The following is a 15,640-nucleotide window of genomic DNA, read 5'->3' as shown; positions in this document are numbered from 1 at the left end:
ATGGTGGCACATGGCATTTGAGGAGAGAGCTTTGCTTAGGCCACGGGCCTCTTGACTCCCTGGAAGCTGAGAGCACTGACTCTGGAGTTAGTCAGACTGGCAACAAATCCTGGCTGTAGCTCAGTATCTCATTAGAAGTGGATACCAGTACCTCCTCACAGGGTATGGGGAGAGGTAGGAGGGGCTTATTCTTGTCAGCTACCCACACAGTCCCCAGGAGTGAAGTTGTCATGGTTACCAAGGGGTCAGTTCCCGTGCCAGCATAATAACCTGGGTTGCCCCCTGGGGCCCCAGGACTGGGAGAACTCCCCACATTCCCCCCCCTTCCTGCTCCCTCCCAGGCCACACAGCCAGCAGGAATTTGTCCTCTGCAGGGATGTGCAGGGAGAAAGTCTCCTTTTTTGATGAAACAGCAATGAGGTGATGTCTGGGTTTTTTATATCCCCATTGCTGAACTGGTGCCAGACACAAGAATCCAGGCTAGATTCCATCAGCTACATTTGTCCTTTGGACTCTTGGCCCTATGGGGACCTTTCGGGGGTCCAGCCGGAGACCCAGCAGCTAGAAAGAAGTTGGCCAATGAGAGCAGTTCCGAGACTTAGCACCTCCACTGGAAACTAAGGCAGTCCTTGAGAGAATGCCTTGTTCGAGAGTTGTTTCTTTAAAAAAAAAAAAAAATATATATATATATATATATATATATATATTCTCCTTATCAAAGTAAGAACCCCTCTGAGGTGTAGGAATTAACATTAACCCCATTTTGGAGGATAAGCGGAGGCCTAGATAGGTCACTTACCTTACACATAGGAATACGGTTATGTCAAGTCATGGTCTTAGTACTGCTAATCCATTGTTGATTGCGTTTCAGAAGCCTGAGTCCTTGTTCCCACTCTGATCAATGGTCTGGAGACACTGGTTGTGATAATATTATAGGATCATATTTTAAACAGGGGGAAAAAATCCCTAAAAGTGGCCCACACTTGTTTAAAAAAAATTTCAGTCATAAAAATGTCTGAGGTACACAGTGGAAGTCCCTGAACACCCCCCGACATTCCCTAGAGATAAGCTCCGGAACCATTTATTATGGTTTATTATACAGATTTTATATGGTTTATTATACAGATTTTTCTATATATTTACAATTAAATGTTAATATGTTTTAATAAGATTACAGTATATATTCTGTTTCACACCTTGCTTTTTGTAAGTAACAGTAGCTCCTGAAATGCACACATTCTTAAGCAGGCAGATTCATGGCAGATCTATCTAGTGGGGGAAGCAGCTGGTAAAGTTTTGTGCAAAATTATGTGGGGAGCGGGGGTGTGTGTGAGCGTTGTTGGGGGATAGTGACTATGACTGTCCTCAGAACCTTTAAAAAGATTCAGACCCCAGCCCCTTGTTTTTCAGGTGGAGAAAGCGAGGCTGAGAAGGGAAGGGCCAGGTGAGTGGGGAGCCCAGCCCCTGAGATGGCCTGGAGGACGAAGGCGAGAACGCTGCAGTCACCTGTCCCTGGGCATCCTGCCCTGGCCCTGGAGCCGAGCTGCACCCTGCAGAGCCAGAAAGTGGGCGAGGGAGTCAGCCCTGCCCAAGCTACCAGGAGAGGCCTCTGCAGTCTCTGCAGAGAGATTTACAGGCGCTCGGGGAGGTTACAGAGAAAAAGTCTGGTGCAGCCCTTGGGGAGGACGCTGCCTGCAGCACCGGCAATGAGCCAGCTTCTGGTTGGGCCTGGCTCCTCCAGGCTCAGGAAAGCCCTCCAAGGGGCAGGCCTGCAGCATGGGGGTGGACGAGGGCAGGGGTCAGAGGGCACTGTTGAGATCAGGATATCCCCAGTCTCCTGGTTCTAGGACCCAGACGCTGGGGAAGAAGGGTGCTGAGCACAGAACCGACCCAGGCTCTTGTTACTGTGCTGTGAGTATTATCAGTGCATCCAACAGCCTTAATGGAGCTCAAACTGCTCAGGTCTTTTCCAGCTGCCGTGGAAGGGTCTGGTATCACCAGTCATGGCCACTCACCATCGAGTGTGTCTCCTGTGTGGGCCTGTGCCAAGCACGGTGCAGGCACATACTTCAGCTTTCAACCTGCCCAACAACCCCTGAGGGGGGAGTACCTGCTATTCTCCCACTTTACAGTGACTCAGTGAGGCCAAGGACACTGCCCAAGGCCATTGGGGTCAGCAGTGGCACCGTGCAGTTTTCAGCCTAGTTTTCCCAGTGCTGGAGCCCTGTCTTCAACCACGGCCACTCCTCTGCCCTCCTGGGGGGGGCTGTACCCACGAACAACCCTGAGAGGTGAGGATGGAGGAGTTTTTGTTCCATGTGAACTTTTTTACCATAAGTACATGTCACTTTTGTAGTTAAGGGGGAACTTTTTTTTTAAATTTGCATTTCTGAAATTATTAGCAAATAGTCCAGCTTAAGTATCTTACAAGTCCCATTGAGCCTGGGATGCTGCAGGCCTCCTGTTCCTGGGCGCCCCTTCCAGCCACCACCTTCCTCAGACCCAGCCTTAGGGCCAGGAGAAACTCCTTCCATGGGGTTCTTGGCTTCAAAGCAGGGTAGGCTTCCTGGATGAGGAGGTTCGTGGACTGGTGGGGGTGGGGTGGAGGGCAGCAGGAAGGCCTTCCAGGCTGGTTGTACAGCCTAGACAAAGGCTCAGAGTGTGCAGGAGTGTGGGCTGATTCCTGGAATATGAGTATTGGCCCAGAAGGACTTGTAGAAGGCTCCTAAGAGCAGAAAGTGCTATGTTTTAGCCTGGAGGGCAAAATGGCTTCCTTACACTTGGTGAAACAGCCAGGGGCAGAGGGCCAGAGAGACATAGGAGGCAGAGATTCTGTCCAGACTACTTTAAGCTGCTGCTTATATCATTTCTTCCTTCAGCCCACCAGTCTTTATTTATTTAGCCCTATGGAGCACTAGACTTTGAGCTTCCAGCTCCTAAGACAGAAGCATGCATGACATGGGAAGGAACAAGCACACAGGATGGCAGTTAAAAAACAGGCTTTGAAAAGAGCCTGATAGACAAGAGTTTGATTCTCTGCTCCAACCCTTACCAACCCTGTCATCAAAATATTGACTGAGCACCTATTATGTACCAGGCCCTATATTAGGAGACCAGAGTTAGGAGGACATAGACATGTTCTCTGCCTACACAGAGCTCAGAGCCCAAGGATCTCTGAGCCTCAGTTTCCTCATCTGTATAATAGAGATCATAATAATACCCGTCACCCCAGGCTGTGTGTGTGTGTGTGTGTATAGACTGAGTTAATAGCGGGTACCTGGTATAGTTAGTGTTCAATATATAAGGCAATTATAATGGATGAATTTAGGAAGTGCAAGGCTAAAGAAGCTTCCTGGGTGAATTCTGCCTCAGTGCTCTGCTTCAGCCAACCTTTATTGAGCGCTTACTATGTACCAGGCACTAGGCCAGGCAATTTGACATTCATCACCTCATTTCATCCTCAGGCAACTTTATGAGGTGGGTACAGCTTCCCATTTGACAGATGAGGAAACAGGCTCAGAGAGGTAAGTTAATTAGGCCTAGGTCACACAGTGATGGATTCACACCCAGAACTCTTGCAGCCAAGTCTATTGCACTTGCCAGGACACAGCCTAGGGACCTACTGGAATTATTCTGTAAGCCAAAGAATATGATGTCCTTTGTTGACACTTGGTCTCTTCCTTGTAAAATGGGAATGACAAACCTTTTCAACCACTAGGTTACCTGCGCTTGGTAGTTATCCATGTGGGCTCTGAAGTAAGAGCCTGGAGTTGATTCCCAGCTCAGTCACTTCCTTGCTATATGACTTGGGTTGGTTACTCAGCCTCTCTGAGCTACAGTTTTCTCACCTGTGAAATGAGTTGCTAATATCAACCCAGCAAAGCAGTTGTGAGGTTAAACATGAGACAATTGATCACATACATATTTACTACAGTGCCTGTGAGTTGGAAAAGCACAGTAAATGGGGTGGCACCATTGTCACTGTCATTGTTTTGGGTCATAGCTGCCCCTTCCTTGCCATGTTTCAGTCTCAGCTTCCCCACCGCACATTAATATACCTGGTGCTATGAGCATGGTATGGGGCCCAGCCCCAGGCTTGTGGGGGCCTGGAGGCCACTCCTGCTTCCCACATGGCCGCTGGGCCCAGGCTGACCCAGACTGCCCTGGCCTTTGGTTTTCCCAGCATCACCCCTGAGGCCAGGGGCAGACCCCCGACATATGTTCCCAGTGAGCTAATGAGGCCTTCTCACATTCTCGCCCTCAGTATCTAAGTCTTCATTCTCTAGAAGGGTACAGGTCCTCTGCAAGGTGCTAGAGAGCATGGAGAACGAGACAGACATGGAGCCTACACTCAGTTTCTGGCCCGAAGGTGAGACATCCACACAAACCGGACGGATGCTGAGAGTACAGTCCCATCAGCACATCTAATAATGGAACCTAACCCAGAGGTGAAGGTCAGGGTGGATGCCCTGGGGGGAGGGGAGCGGCCTGAGCAGGGAAACAGCCCCATCTGAGCCAGCTGGAGTCAGTGGCTTCACTTCCCAAGGCCTCTTGCCCCACCTGCTCCCGATGCTTCCCTTCTTATCACAGCCAGCCTTGGGTGTGTCCAGGCTGATCTCAGGGAGACAGACTCTGCTGGGCCCACCCCCCCAGATGTTTACTCCCTGAGCCCTGAGGGAGGCCCCTCAGAACTCTGGGCCATGGCTGAGGCCGGGGCAGTTGGTGTCTACTATGACATTTGACCCCTCCTGTCTGAATTTCTTCTCGGACCCTGCCTTACCTACCTCCTCCCCTCTTCAGCTACCAAGGTTATAGGCTCAGCTCACTCGTCTTCTCTCTTGTTCTCCTGCCTTCCCACCCCACCACTCAACCTCAGCTCCAGCACCAGCACCACCCACCTTGTATAACTCAGCTTCTCTCCTGCACCCACCTGCCACCTTCCTGCTCCTTAGTCCTGGCCTCTGGGAAATTTCAGGTTGGCCCTTCAGGGACAACCACCAGATGCTGCTGGGGGACCCATCACAGTCTCCAGCAATGTCCTCTTCAAGAACAGTGTCTTCTTGGTGCCCAAGGAGGTGAGCCAGGTGTGGGGCAAGAGGATCAGCCAGTGTGGGGGTTACTGAATGAAGGATCAGGCAGGAGGCCAGGGCTGGGGGGACATCCACAGGAGGTTATAAGGGGTTCCATTATCTAGTGGGTTGGGAATCTGGAACCCAAAGCTCCAGCAGATGAGTACCTTCTCACCTGAGACACCCAACAAAGAAGTGGTGCCGTGGGTAGTCTCATCCTGGCCTGAGTTCAGGTCACTCTGTCACCCTGATGAGGCCTAGGAGGTGGGTCCTGCCTCACTCTCCAGGCCTCTGGAGCTTCTGTGTCCCATGCTATAGCCCCACATGCCATCCCCCCACGTGGACCCCTGGGCTCCGCTGGGCTGGAGCTCTGCCAGCAGAATCTGCCTGTGCGTGGAAGAAAGTAAGGCTGACTTTGGGCAACTGAAGGAGTAGGTGAGCGTATAGGAGAGGAGGTGGGCTCAACAAACAGGGCCAGCCCCTCTCAGAGTTTACAATCATGACCACAGCTATTTTCGGCAGAGGCATCTATGAGTCACTTAGCATTTTCACACTTGGGTTTTTGTCCAGTTCTTCCATTGTGGTGGGGGGGAGGGTACTATTATCATACCCATTGTGCAGATGAGCAAACAGAGGCTCAGGGAAGGCAACTGACTTGCCCCAAATCACCAGCCAGGCCAAGCCTTCTGGCTTTCAACATCCTGCTGCACAGGGAGTGGCCCGGAATGTATTCTCTTTCTACACCCCCAGCTGTGGCCTGGCTAGTGCCAGGGTGGACATCGTTCTGGTGCTTTACCACCACCACAATGGCCACATCCATTACTAAGGACCCGCTGCCGAGGAGGCACTGTGCCGAGTGCTCCACATTCATTAACACAGTAAATTCTCCCAGTGACTTCCAAAGGGAGAAACTGTTCCCATTTTACAGAAGATGGAAAAGGAGGCAACAGCAGGTTAAGGAACTTGTCCAAGGTCACACAGCTAGAGCCAGCACTGCAACCCAGGTCCTCTTTCTCTTTTTAAAAGTAGAGATATAATTCACATACCGAACATAAACCATTTTAAAGTGTAAAATTCAGTGGTTTTCAGTATATTCCCCAGGTTTGGCAACCATCACCCAACTCCAGAACGTTCTCCCTCCCCCCAAAAAAGACCTCATTCCCACTAGGTGTCACTTTCCATTCTCCTATCGTCCCCAGCCCCTGAGCCACCACTAATCTCCCTTCTGTCTCTATGGATTTGCCTACTCTGGACATTTCATATAAGTGGGATAATACACTATGTGTCCTTTTCTGTCTGGCTTCTTTCACAGAGCATAATGTTTTTAAGGTTCATCCATGTTATAACGTGTGTTAGTGCTTCATTCCTTTGTATAAATACAGACATTCCTCCATTGTATAGATAAAGACATTTTGTTTCTCCATTTATAACCTAGGTCCTTTTAACCAAGAAGCCGTGAGCTTGTCCTGGTGGTCTTGGGTGCCAGCCCAAGAGGCTTGTCCTGGTGGTCTTGGGTGCCACCTTAATACCAGCTTGAGGTTGTGGGGGCTGTGGCCTCACTGTTCCACCTGCCACATTCCAACCTCGTCCAGGTCGATGAATAGATGGCCAAGGAGCTGAGGTGTTACTGCATCAGCAAAGGTTCAAGAGGAAGGTTGGGCAAATGGTATGGACACTCAAGGCCCCTGGACCTGCCCAGGGGCTTCCAGGGGCTCCTGTCCTACCTCAGAGGGGTTGTGGGTAGACTCAGAGTGTGAGAATATGGAGGTTCCCGGAGATGGGCTCACTCCTTGCTGTTGTTAGCATTAATAGTGACAGGAGTGGTGCGGTCCGTTGTAAACGCTCAATACAGAGCCAGCCTGGGGGGTAAGGGGTCCACACGGAGCTGGTTGGCTCACTTTCCTGAGCAGCTACTGTGCCCTTGACCTTCATTCGGCTCTCTGTGTCTGGAGGGCGTTGGTGGTTGGGAAACGACTCCCATAATAAGAATCACCACCTGCTTCATATTCGTTATCTCATAGCGACCTCACAATAGACCCTTCCAGGTGGCTCTCATTTTTACAACTAAGTCAACTGAGGCCCAGATAAGTGAAGTGAAGGTCACACAGCTACTCATTTAAACCTTGGTCTGTATGATGCCCAAAGCTGGGTCTGTATGCCCTGCTCAGACACGCCTTCTTCAGGGAGCCCTCTCCAGGCCCTCACCACTGCCCCGTCTCCAGGCTCTCACCCCTGTCTGGTGCTTTGACCTCACAAATGGGAGCTGTTGTTGAAAGGGCATGGTCCTGTCAACTGGCCAAAATAATTCTCCAGATAATCCACCAAAAGAAAATGGTTTATTCAGGGAAAGAAAAAGAAAAGGAACCACCAAGGAGTGCAAACACACTTGCGGCTGGACTGCCCTCCGGCAGCCCACGTGGAAAAAGGAAAAGGAGCCGACCTCAACACGGCTCCCCGCTTTATTGGCATCCCTACCCATGGAGGTTACCACAGACTTCAACAGGAAGTCAAGACTAGAGAGTCAACAAGGGGCCCAGCTCCACCCATAGCCCTCCCAGCTCTATGGTTAAGCATCTTAAGATGTCAATTCACTTTCAACATTCCCACGTCTTGATCAAGATCTTTTCTCTAAAAGCATTAATGATCAACAGTCAGGTCTTCTGGTCTCAGGTTTTCCAGTGTCCAGCTTTTTGTCCCTCGATATATATTCAGCCTCTAGTCCCTCGATGTCAGAAGTGCCTCTTCTGGGTGTCATCTCTAACCATCATGGGGAAGAGCGCATGGATCGGGAAACAACTGGTGTCCAGTGTCGACCGGCATCAGAAGCAGAGCTTAAATAGATCAAAGTTAAAGATAGAATTAGGACATAACAACCTAGCTTATGTGGCGGGCATAGACCAGGAACTAAAGTTCCTAAGGGGTCACCTGGTTTAAATCTTGTCAGTTTTAGCTTCAGGTCACTAGACTGTGTGCTTTTCCAGTCAGGGTTTGGTGCCCATTTTAGATGTGACACATATATCCAAGAATCTACTCCCTGTAGTTTAGCAGCACAGGGGTTAGTCAACAGCACTTGGTAAGGGCCCTTCCAGCGTAGCTGGAGGGAATCCTTTTTGAGGTGTCTTTTCCAATAAGCAAAATCTCCAGGTTGTAAAACATGAATTTGTAGTTTTTCACTTCCCTGGAGTATATGATACAATGATTGCTTGACTAAATGATTGTTGTCGATAGAATCAATGAAGCCTTTACAATACTCAAGTATGTCTCCTTTCACCAGTAGTGGGTCAAGAGAAGCATAGGGCGTCCTGCGATTATCTCAAAAGGCGAGAGTTTATGCATCCCAAAAGGAGTAGATCTGAGATTTGAAAGAACTAATGGCAATGCTTTTGGCCAAGGCATTTGAACAGTTTTTGTAAATTTTGCCAATTGCGTCTTAATACCATTAGTGCGTTCAACCAATCCTGAAGACTGGGGATGGTGAGCACAGTGAAAATGTAGAACTGGCCAAAAAGCACAGACTTGCTTTAGCACCTGACCACTGAAATGGGTTCCTCGATCACTGTGGAGCTCAAGAGGAGTTCCCCATGTAGGAATAATCTTCTCTAACAGTACTTTAGCCACTGCAGATGCATTAGCTTGTCTACAAGGGAAGGCTTCAGTCCAGTGAGAAAACACATATCATGACTAGAACATGCTTGTATCCATGAGATGGGGGAAGCTGTATGAAGTCTAGTTGCCAAACTTCAAGTGGTCCATTTAGCAATTTAAAATGTCCAGGGGCAGTGTGAGTAGGTTTCCCTGAGTTATACTTAGGACAGGTAGGACACCTGAGGTAGGCACATTTCACAGCCTTATTATTTCCCCACCAATATTGGTGCATGAGAGCTACCATTTTGTCAGTTGACCAATGGTTCAACGCATGTACAGTGGTTAAAAGTAGGTATTTCAAACTTTCCGGTAGGTCTGGGTTTTTACATGGTCTAAACCAGAGTCTCTTTTCCTTATTAAACCAGAAATTGTTGGATTTCCAGTTATGTTTTTCTTCTTCAGAAGCTAATTGTTGGGCTTTTCTGGCCAGTTTTTCTATGTTACCAGCTGGAGAAGCTTCCCTCTGGACCATGACAGAGACCTAACTATTTTTGATGCCTTTTAAGGGCAGCATTTTTAGCAGAAATGTCAGCCAGGTGATTTCCTTTGGCTTCCAGGGAGTCAAGTTTAGAGTTCCCCGGAATCTTAATAATGGCTAAAGTATCAGGTAAAAGTAGAGCACCCAATAATTTCTGCACATATAGACCATTCTTAATTTTATCTCCATTGGAGGTAAGTAAACCACGTTGTTTCCACAGCATTCCAAAGTCATGAACCACCCCAAAGGCATATCTGCTGTCGGTATAAATGTTGACAGCTTTACCCTTTGCTAAAATGCAAGCTCCAGTGAGGGCATATAATTCAACCCACCGTGCAGAAGTGGCCAGGGGCAAAGGTGCTGCCTCGATGACTTCAGAAGGAGTTACAACAGCACAGTACTTACCATGGTCATTTCTTAAGTAAGAACCATCGGTAAACCATGAGACATTAGCTTTACCAAGAGGAGTTTTCTGCAAATCATCACTAGGAGTTAGGAGGTGATCTGTTAATGTCAGGCAGCCACGAGCGGCTTCCTCAGTCTCAGAAGCAAGAAAAGTAGCTGGATTAAGATTATTACAATGTAAAAGGGTTATATGGGAAGCAGTTAATAAAAGCATTTCATAGGAAGCAAGACAGCTGACTGAAAGATGCTGGGTATGACGAGAATTCAGGGGAGTTTTTATTGCATGAGGCAGAAGATAGAAGGGATGCTGTAACAATCTTCTCTGTGGCCTTAACCAGGAGGGCAGTGGCAGCAACAGCTCTGAGGCAAGGAGGGTATCCCCGAGCCACAGGGTCCAGTTATTGACTATAGTATCCTACGGGTCTATGTTGATCCCCATGTTTTTGAGTGAGCACCCCAAGGACATTTCCGTCTTTTTCCATGTACAAAAAGGAAGAAGGGAAATCGGGTAGTTAAGATGCCCAAGAGAAGGTGGGTTTATTAAACTCTCCTTCAAGGCCTTGAAGTCCATGTCACCCTGTTCTTCCCATGAAATTGGGTCTGGATTGCCACTCCTTAACAGGACATACAGAGGTTTTGCCATAAGAGAAAGATTTGGGATCTAATTTCAGCAATAGCCGACTAGTCCAAGAAAATCATAACTGATGCTTCGTCTTGGGCCTCGGAAAAGTTAGGATGCCATGGAGCCTGTCTGGATCCAGGCACAGACCCTGTTTCAATAGCAGATGTCCCAAGTAGCAAACCTGAGTATGGGCAAATTATAATTTCTCTTTAAGGCCTTCGGTCCCTTTAAGGCCAATCGTGTCAACAAATGGATGCTATCATCCTGTGAGAAAACCTGAGAAGAAGAACAAAGTAGTCATTTACATATTGTAACAAAGTAAAACCGTTAGGGGAAATTATATCATGCAAATTGGTCTTCAGAATCTGTGAAAAATAAGAAGAGCTGTCAGTAAATCCCTGAGGCATCAGAGTCAGGTAAATTGCTTTCCTTCCCAAGTGAAAGCGAAAAGCTATTGGCTAGCTTCCTCAACCGGGATGCTAAAGAATGCACTACATAAATCAATGACTGTAAAGAATTTACTTCCAGCTGGAATGGATGCCAGCAGCGTATGAGGGTCAGGAACAACAGGGTGTCGAGGGATGACAATGGTTTATTGCTCGGAGGTCCTGGACAAACCTCCACCGTGTCCCTTTGGCTTTCTCACAGGTAGAATAGAAGTGTTACAAGGATTAATGCAAGGGATAAATAAGACCCTGAGTATGTAATCTTCTACTATGGGCTTTACACCTTGGATGGCCTTTTTACTTATAGAATATTGATTAATTCTAGGCAAAAGCTTTGAAGGATCGATTTGAACCTTGATAGAAAGTGTACTGTAAATCCTGCCAATATCAATTGGAGATTTTGCCTATAAAGATGGTAGTTGGTCCAATAGGGACCATTGATCAGTACTCTCAGATTCAGTTACTGCACCATCAGAGAGAGCACAAATGAAAGATGCTGAAAGGTCTTGTAATTCACCTGATTGATGATTCTGATGGTTACTGTCAAACTCTAATATTATTTCTCCTTTTTGAGAAAAGGATATTCCAGCATGATACTTCTCTAAGAAGTCTCTGCCTAATAAATGGATAGGGGCAGAAGAACTAAGGAGAAAACAATGTTCGTCTCTTAAGAGACCTAGGCAAAAGGGAATAGGTTCAGATATGTGAACCTGTTGAGGTTTATGTGAAATCCCCTCTATGTGAAATATCTTATTACTCCGAGATATTTGTTTACAACAGTGGGGTTGAGCACTGAAAGTGTAGCACGGCTGGCAATAAGAAGAAATAGTTTCCTCCCCAATCTGAAGAGAAGTCTCTCCAAGATGATTAAGGGGAAAGATGGGGAAAAACTCCTGTAGTTCCTCGGAGCCCCATCACTGGGATTTAGGGAGGCCTGAAAGAGATTGGTCAGAAGGCAGAGAGCGTTTTGTATGCTGAAACTTATGGCAATCCCTTTTCCAGTGTCTTTGCTCCTTGCAGTAATGGCAAAAAGTTGGAGTTCTCTGGTTTCCCACAGAACCTCCCATTTGTCTCTGTTCAAAATCAAATGTCTTGGCAATCTGACTTCTAGGCGGTCTGCCTAGGGTATCAGAGAACTCATCTGACAAATTTACCAAGTCTAGGGTAGGCATTTTTCCATCCCATTCTGGATCTCTTAACCAGGAGGGAAAGTTCTTCATTCAGCCCATTGACAAACAAAGAATTAAAAGCTGTCCATGTGTGGCCAGCATCCAAAGGAAGACCTGAATGTTCCTTAAAAACGGCCTGGAATCCGTTTTACATCATTAACAGATTCGTCAGGCCTTTGTAAGCAATCCTGAATTTTTGCTCCAATCGAGAGCCTTTGGAAAAGCCTCAGGAATTGCTTGATGTAGTTTCCTAGCAAGTTCCCTGATTTCCTCCCAATAATCGGAAGTTTGTTTTTCCAAATCCCTTTCAGGATGTTCCCATCCAGCAATTTTCATCTAATGTCTGGCTTGGACTTCACCAACCAACATATTAATCAACTGATATAAATCAGAAAATCCAGGCTGATAAGCTTGAATAGTAATATCAAATTCTTTAGCAAACTTTTTAGAATCTTTAGTTACTGTGGGAAATTCTTTCACTATAGCTCGTAACTCAGCTTTGGTCCAGGAAATGTAGGAGACGTGGGGTTTACTAGGATCCCCAGAGGGTTTAACCTTGAATAGAAAAGTACTGATAGGTTCCAAGGGAGAAGAGAGAGAAGATTCAGCGGATGGCAAGGAGGAAAAGATGGAAAAGATGGTGTCCGAGGTGGAGTTTGAGACAAAGGAGGAGTGGGGGAAGGACAAAGTAATGCAGAGGAGAGAGGACAGGAGGTTTTAGGCGCCATTTCCTTTCTTTTTACATTTTTTAAAAGATTTTATTGGGGAAGGAGAACAGGACTTTATTGGGGAACAGTGTGTACTTCCAGAACTTTTTTCCAAGTCAAGTTGTTGTCCTCTCTGTGGAGGGTGCCTTTCAGCTTCAAGTTGTTATCCTTTCAGTCTTAATTGTGTAGGGCACAGCTCAGCTCCAGGTCCAGTTGACGTTTTCTAGTTGCCGTTTTCTAGTTGCAGGGGGCACAGCCCACCATCCCTTGCGGGAGTCGAACCTGCAACCTTGTGGTTGAGAGGACGCGCTCCAGCCAACTGAGCCATCTGGGAGCTCAGCGGCAGCTCAGCTCAAGGTGCCGTGTTCAATCTTAGTTGCAGGGGGCGCTGCCCACCATCCCTTGTGGGACTCAAGGAATCGAACTGGCAACCTTGTGGATGAAAGCCCACTGGCCCATGTGGGAATCGAACCAGCAGTCTTCGGAGTTAGGAGCATGGAACTCTAACCACCTGAGTCACCGGGCCGGCCCTTTTTTTACATTTTTAACAGTCTCAGTTAGTTTTGAAACTTTATTTTGTAAAAAGGTAACTTTAGAGTCACAGTCTTGACCAGACGCCTCATATATCACTCCAAAACGGCATTCCATTCCTCTTTCTTAGTTTCAGCGCTGTTACTGTACAATCTGGTTTTCAGAAATTCAAATTTGGGAATATCAAAAGTTCCCCCAAGCAGCCACTGATATTTATAATTATCTATAGTCAGATCTGTCCATTTAGTTAAATACCTGCTCAAAAATTCCCCACAGCTTTCAAGCATATACTTGGCCAATGTCCCAGGAGGAGGGACAATTTTAGAAGGCTTAGGCATCAGAGATCTCATTTTTTAACACTGGGCCCAAAACAACTCACAGTTCAAATAACCTGTAGGTCTTCAGCCCGCCTCACTCTGGAACAGTCTGATCACTGAGAATCAGGCCGGAGGCTGGAGCCAGTTCCAGGGAAATAACCAACCCTCAGGGAGTTAAACTACAGGCTAGGCTGGGTGGTACTTTTCCACTTTTATCCCCAAAGGGGTGTTAGGCAAAGGCCAGTCTTTGTCTCAAAGTGTAGCTTGTTTTCGAAGAGATCAAGCCAATGTGCCACGAGTACACAAACAAAGAAATAAGCCTTAAAGCCTTCACGCACACGCACAGGTTTTTCTGGGCCTGCCAGGAGGGAGTGGCAGAGGCTGCTGGCCACATGAGACAAGAATATTAGCCTGGCTGGGGAGCTGGGTGGGCAGTTTTCTGGGCACCTGGCAGGCCCAATGTGTGGCTGTGGTGACCTGGATCCTCTAGAGGGTGACCTGAGCCCACCAAGAAATCTGTTTTCAACCCAAACAGCATTTCAGAGAGCGGAGAGCCAGGGCTATGGAATCAAATGGACTGTGTGATTCAAATTCCAGCCATAGATAATGATGCATGTAGTCTGGAACAAGAATTGATGTCTACGGTGTGTACCCTGCACGCCCGGCATTGGGCGTCCTTTGGTCCTTGTGGCAGCCCTGTGTAGTGGGCGTCAGAGGAAACAGAGGCACAGAAAAGGCAACTGACTTGCTCGGGATCACACAGCTAGAAACGGCAGAACCTGGGTCCAAGCCCAGATCCGTGTGATTCTGGGCTGGGCTCTTCCCAGCTCAGCTCTATTCCTGCTGTATCAACCTCTATGACCTCACCTATGAAATGGGAATGGCTACTGAGCCTACCCCACGGGCATGTGCAGATTAAGGAAGATAGGCCAATTAAATGATTTTTTGTGTGGAGTCTGGGACATGATGAGCTTTTGGCAAATGGCACTACCATCATCACTATTATTACTAGGAGGCTGGAAGCCACCTGAATGATCATCCAATCCAGCCCCCTTATACAAACTGAGGCCTGAACAGGATCACACAGTGGCTTACACAGTTGGCGAGCAGCAAAGAAGTTAATAGAAATCCTCATGAGGCGAAGGCCTGCCACCTCCAGCCTCCCCACACTGCATGATGATAGCCTCGGCCCTCCCCATGAGTGGCCCCAATGCCAGTCCCAGGTGGCACTAACCAAGCTTTGTACCCCCAGCTGCCCAAGGTGGAGCAGATGGAGCCACAGCACCAATAATTCCTACAAGTACAGCTGGCTGCCTTGCACATGTGAGTCGTCCTATGCAACCTTGGAGACCTCCACTCCTCTACCCTGAATTCTTCCTACCTCCCAGACGCCCTAGCACTGTAGGGACTGCCTTCCTAGACGTGGCTTCAGAGGCCCCTGGTGGCCATCCAGGGCCCAGCCGCAGATGCCCATCTGGGCATCATGGCAGTCCAGCTCAGCCCCACCTGGGAGCCCAGCTCACATGTGTCTCTTGACCCAGCTGAGTTCTAGAGCAGGGTCCTAACCCGGATGTTGAGGCCCAAACTCTGCTCCTGGGAGAGCATGATCCCATCTGATGGTGGTGGGGATTCACACCCACCCACAGATTCCCATCATCAGTTTTGTCCCCAGGGTGCCCCAGTTCCAGGATACCCCTTGACCAAAGTGCCTCTATGATACGGACGATTGGGTTTTTATGTAGGATTCTGGGTTCCTTTTTGTTTTGTTTGGCCTTTGGGTCTGCAGGTCACTACACCTTTTTGTGGTCGGCGCCAGCTTGGGAGAAATCTGTCCTCCTCCAGCCACTGAGACGAAGGCAGTTAGGAAAGCTGGACTCTGCGCAGGCCATCAGGAGGGGCAGACGGATGTAATGTGCGGTAGGACATTACATACTTTAATCCACAGGCACAGGCTGGAGCCTATGTGGACCGTCTGAAACCAGCTGTTCTTGCTGCTGCCTAACTTGATAGTGTACATAGGCGTCTTGCAGAAGCCGCGGCCCTTCCTCACAGAGCTACACACCTGGCCTAAGAGTGAACTGCTGATCCTAGGAAGGTGGGGCAGTTACAGAGCAGTTGCAGACCTGCCCCTGCCTCATGCCAATCTGCTTCCACGTGTGTAGGTTACAAAAAGGACTGCTGTTTTGCTTCTGCCCTCCAAACCTTGCACAAGAACCTCTCCTGTGGCCCACCCAGGGAAGAGAATTCTGCG

General features: G+C 48.2%; 1 protein-coding gene across 1 annotated transcript in view; it reads left to right on the top strand.

Annotated features, from left to right (window-relative positions):
- LOC308492451 (uncharacterized protein) overlaps positions 1 to 15,640 on the top strand; it is a 34,447-nt gene that overhangs the window by 15,010 nt on the left and 3,797 nt on the right. The window contains exon 6 of the mRNA XM_081037500.1: positions 1,411 to 1,444. Coding sequence (XP_080893626.1) covers positions 1,411 to 1,444 — 34 coding nt within the window. The remainder of the gene's footprint in view (positions 1 to 1,410; positions 1,445 to 15,640) is intronic.

Source organism: Rhinolophus hipposideros (genome assembly GCF_964194185.1).
Source record: "Rhinolophus hipposideros genome assembly, chromosome: 24".
NCBI classification, from domain to species: Eukaryota; Metazoa; Chordata; class Mammalia; order Chiroptera; family Rhinolophidae; genus Rhinolophus; species Rhinolophus hipposideros.
The sequence above is the reverse complement of the archived record's forward strand: the minus strand, read 5'-3'. Positions and strand labels throughout refer to the sequence as shown.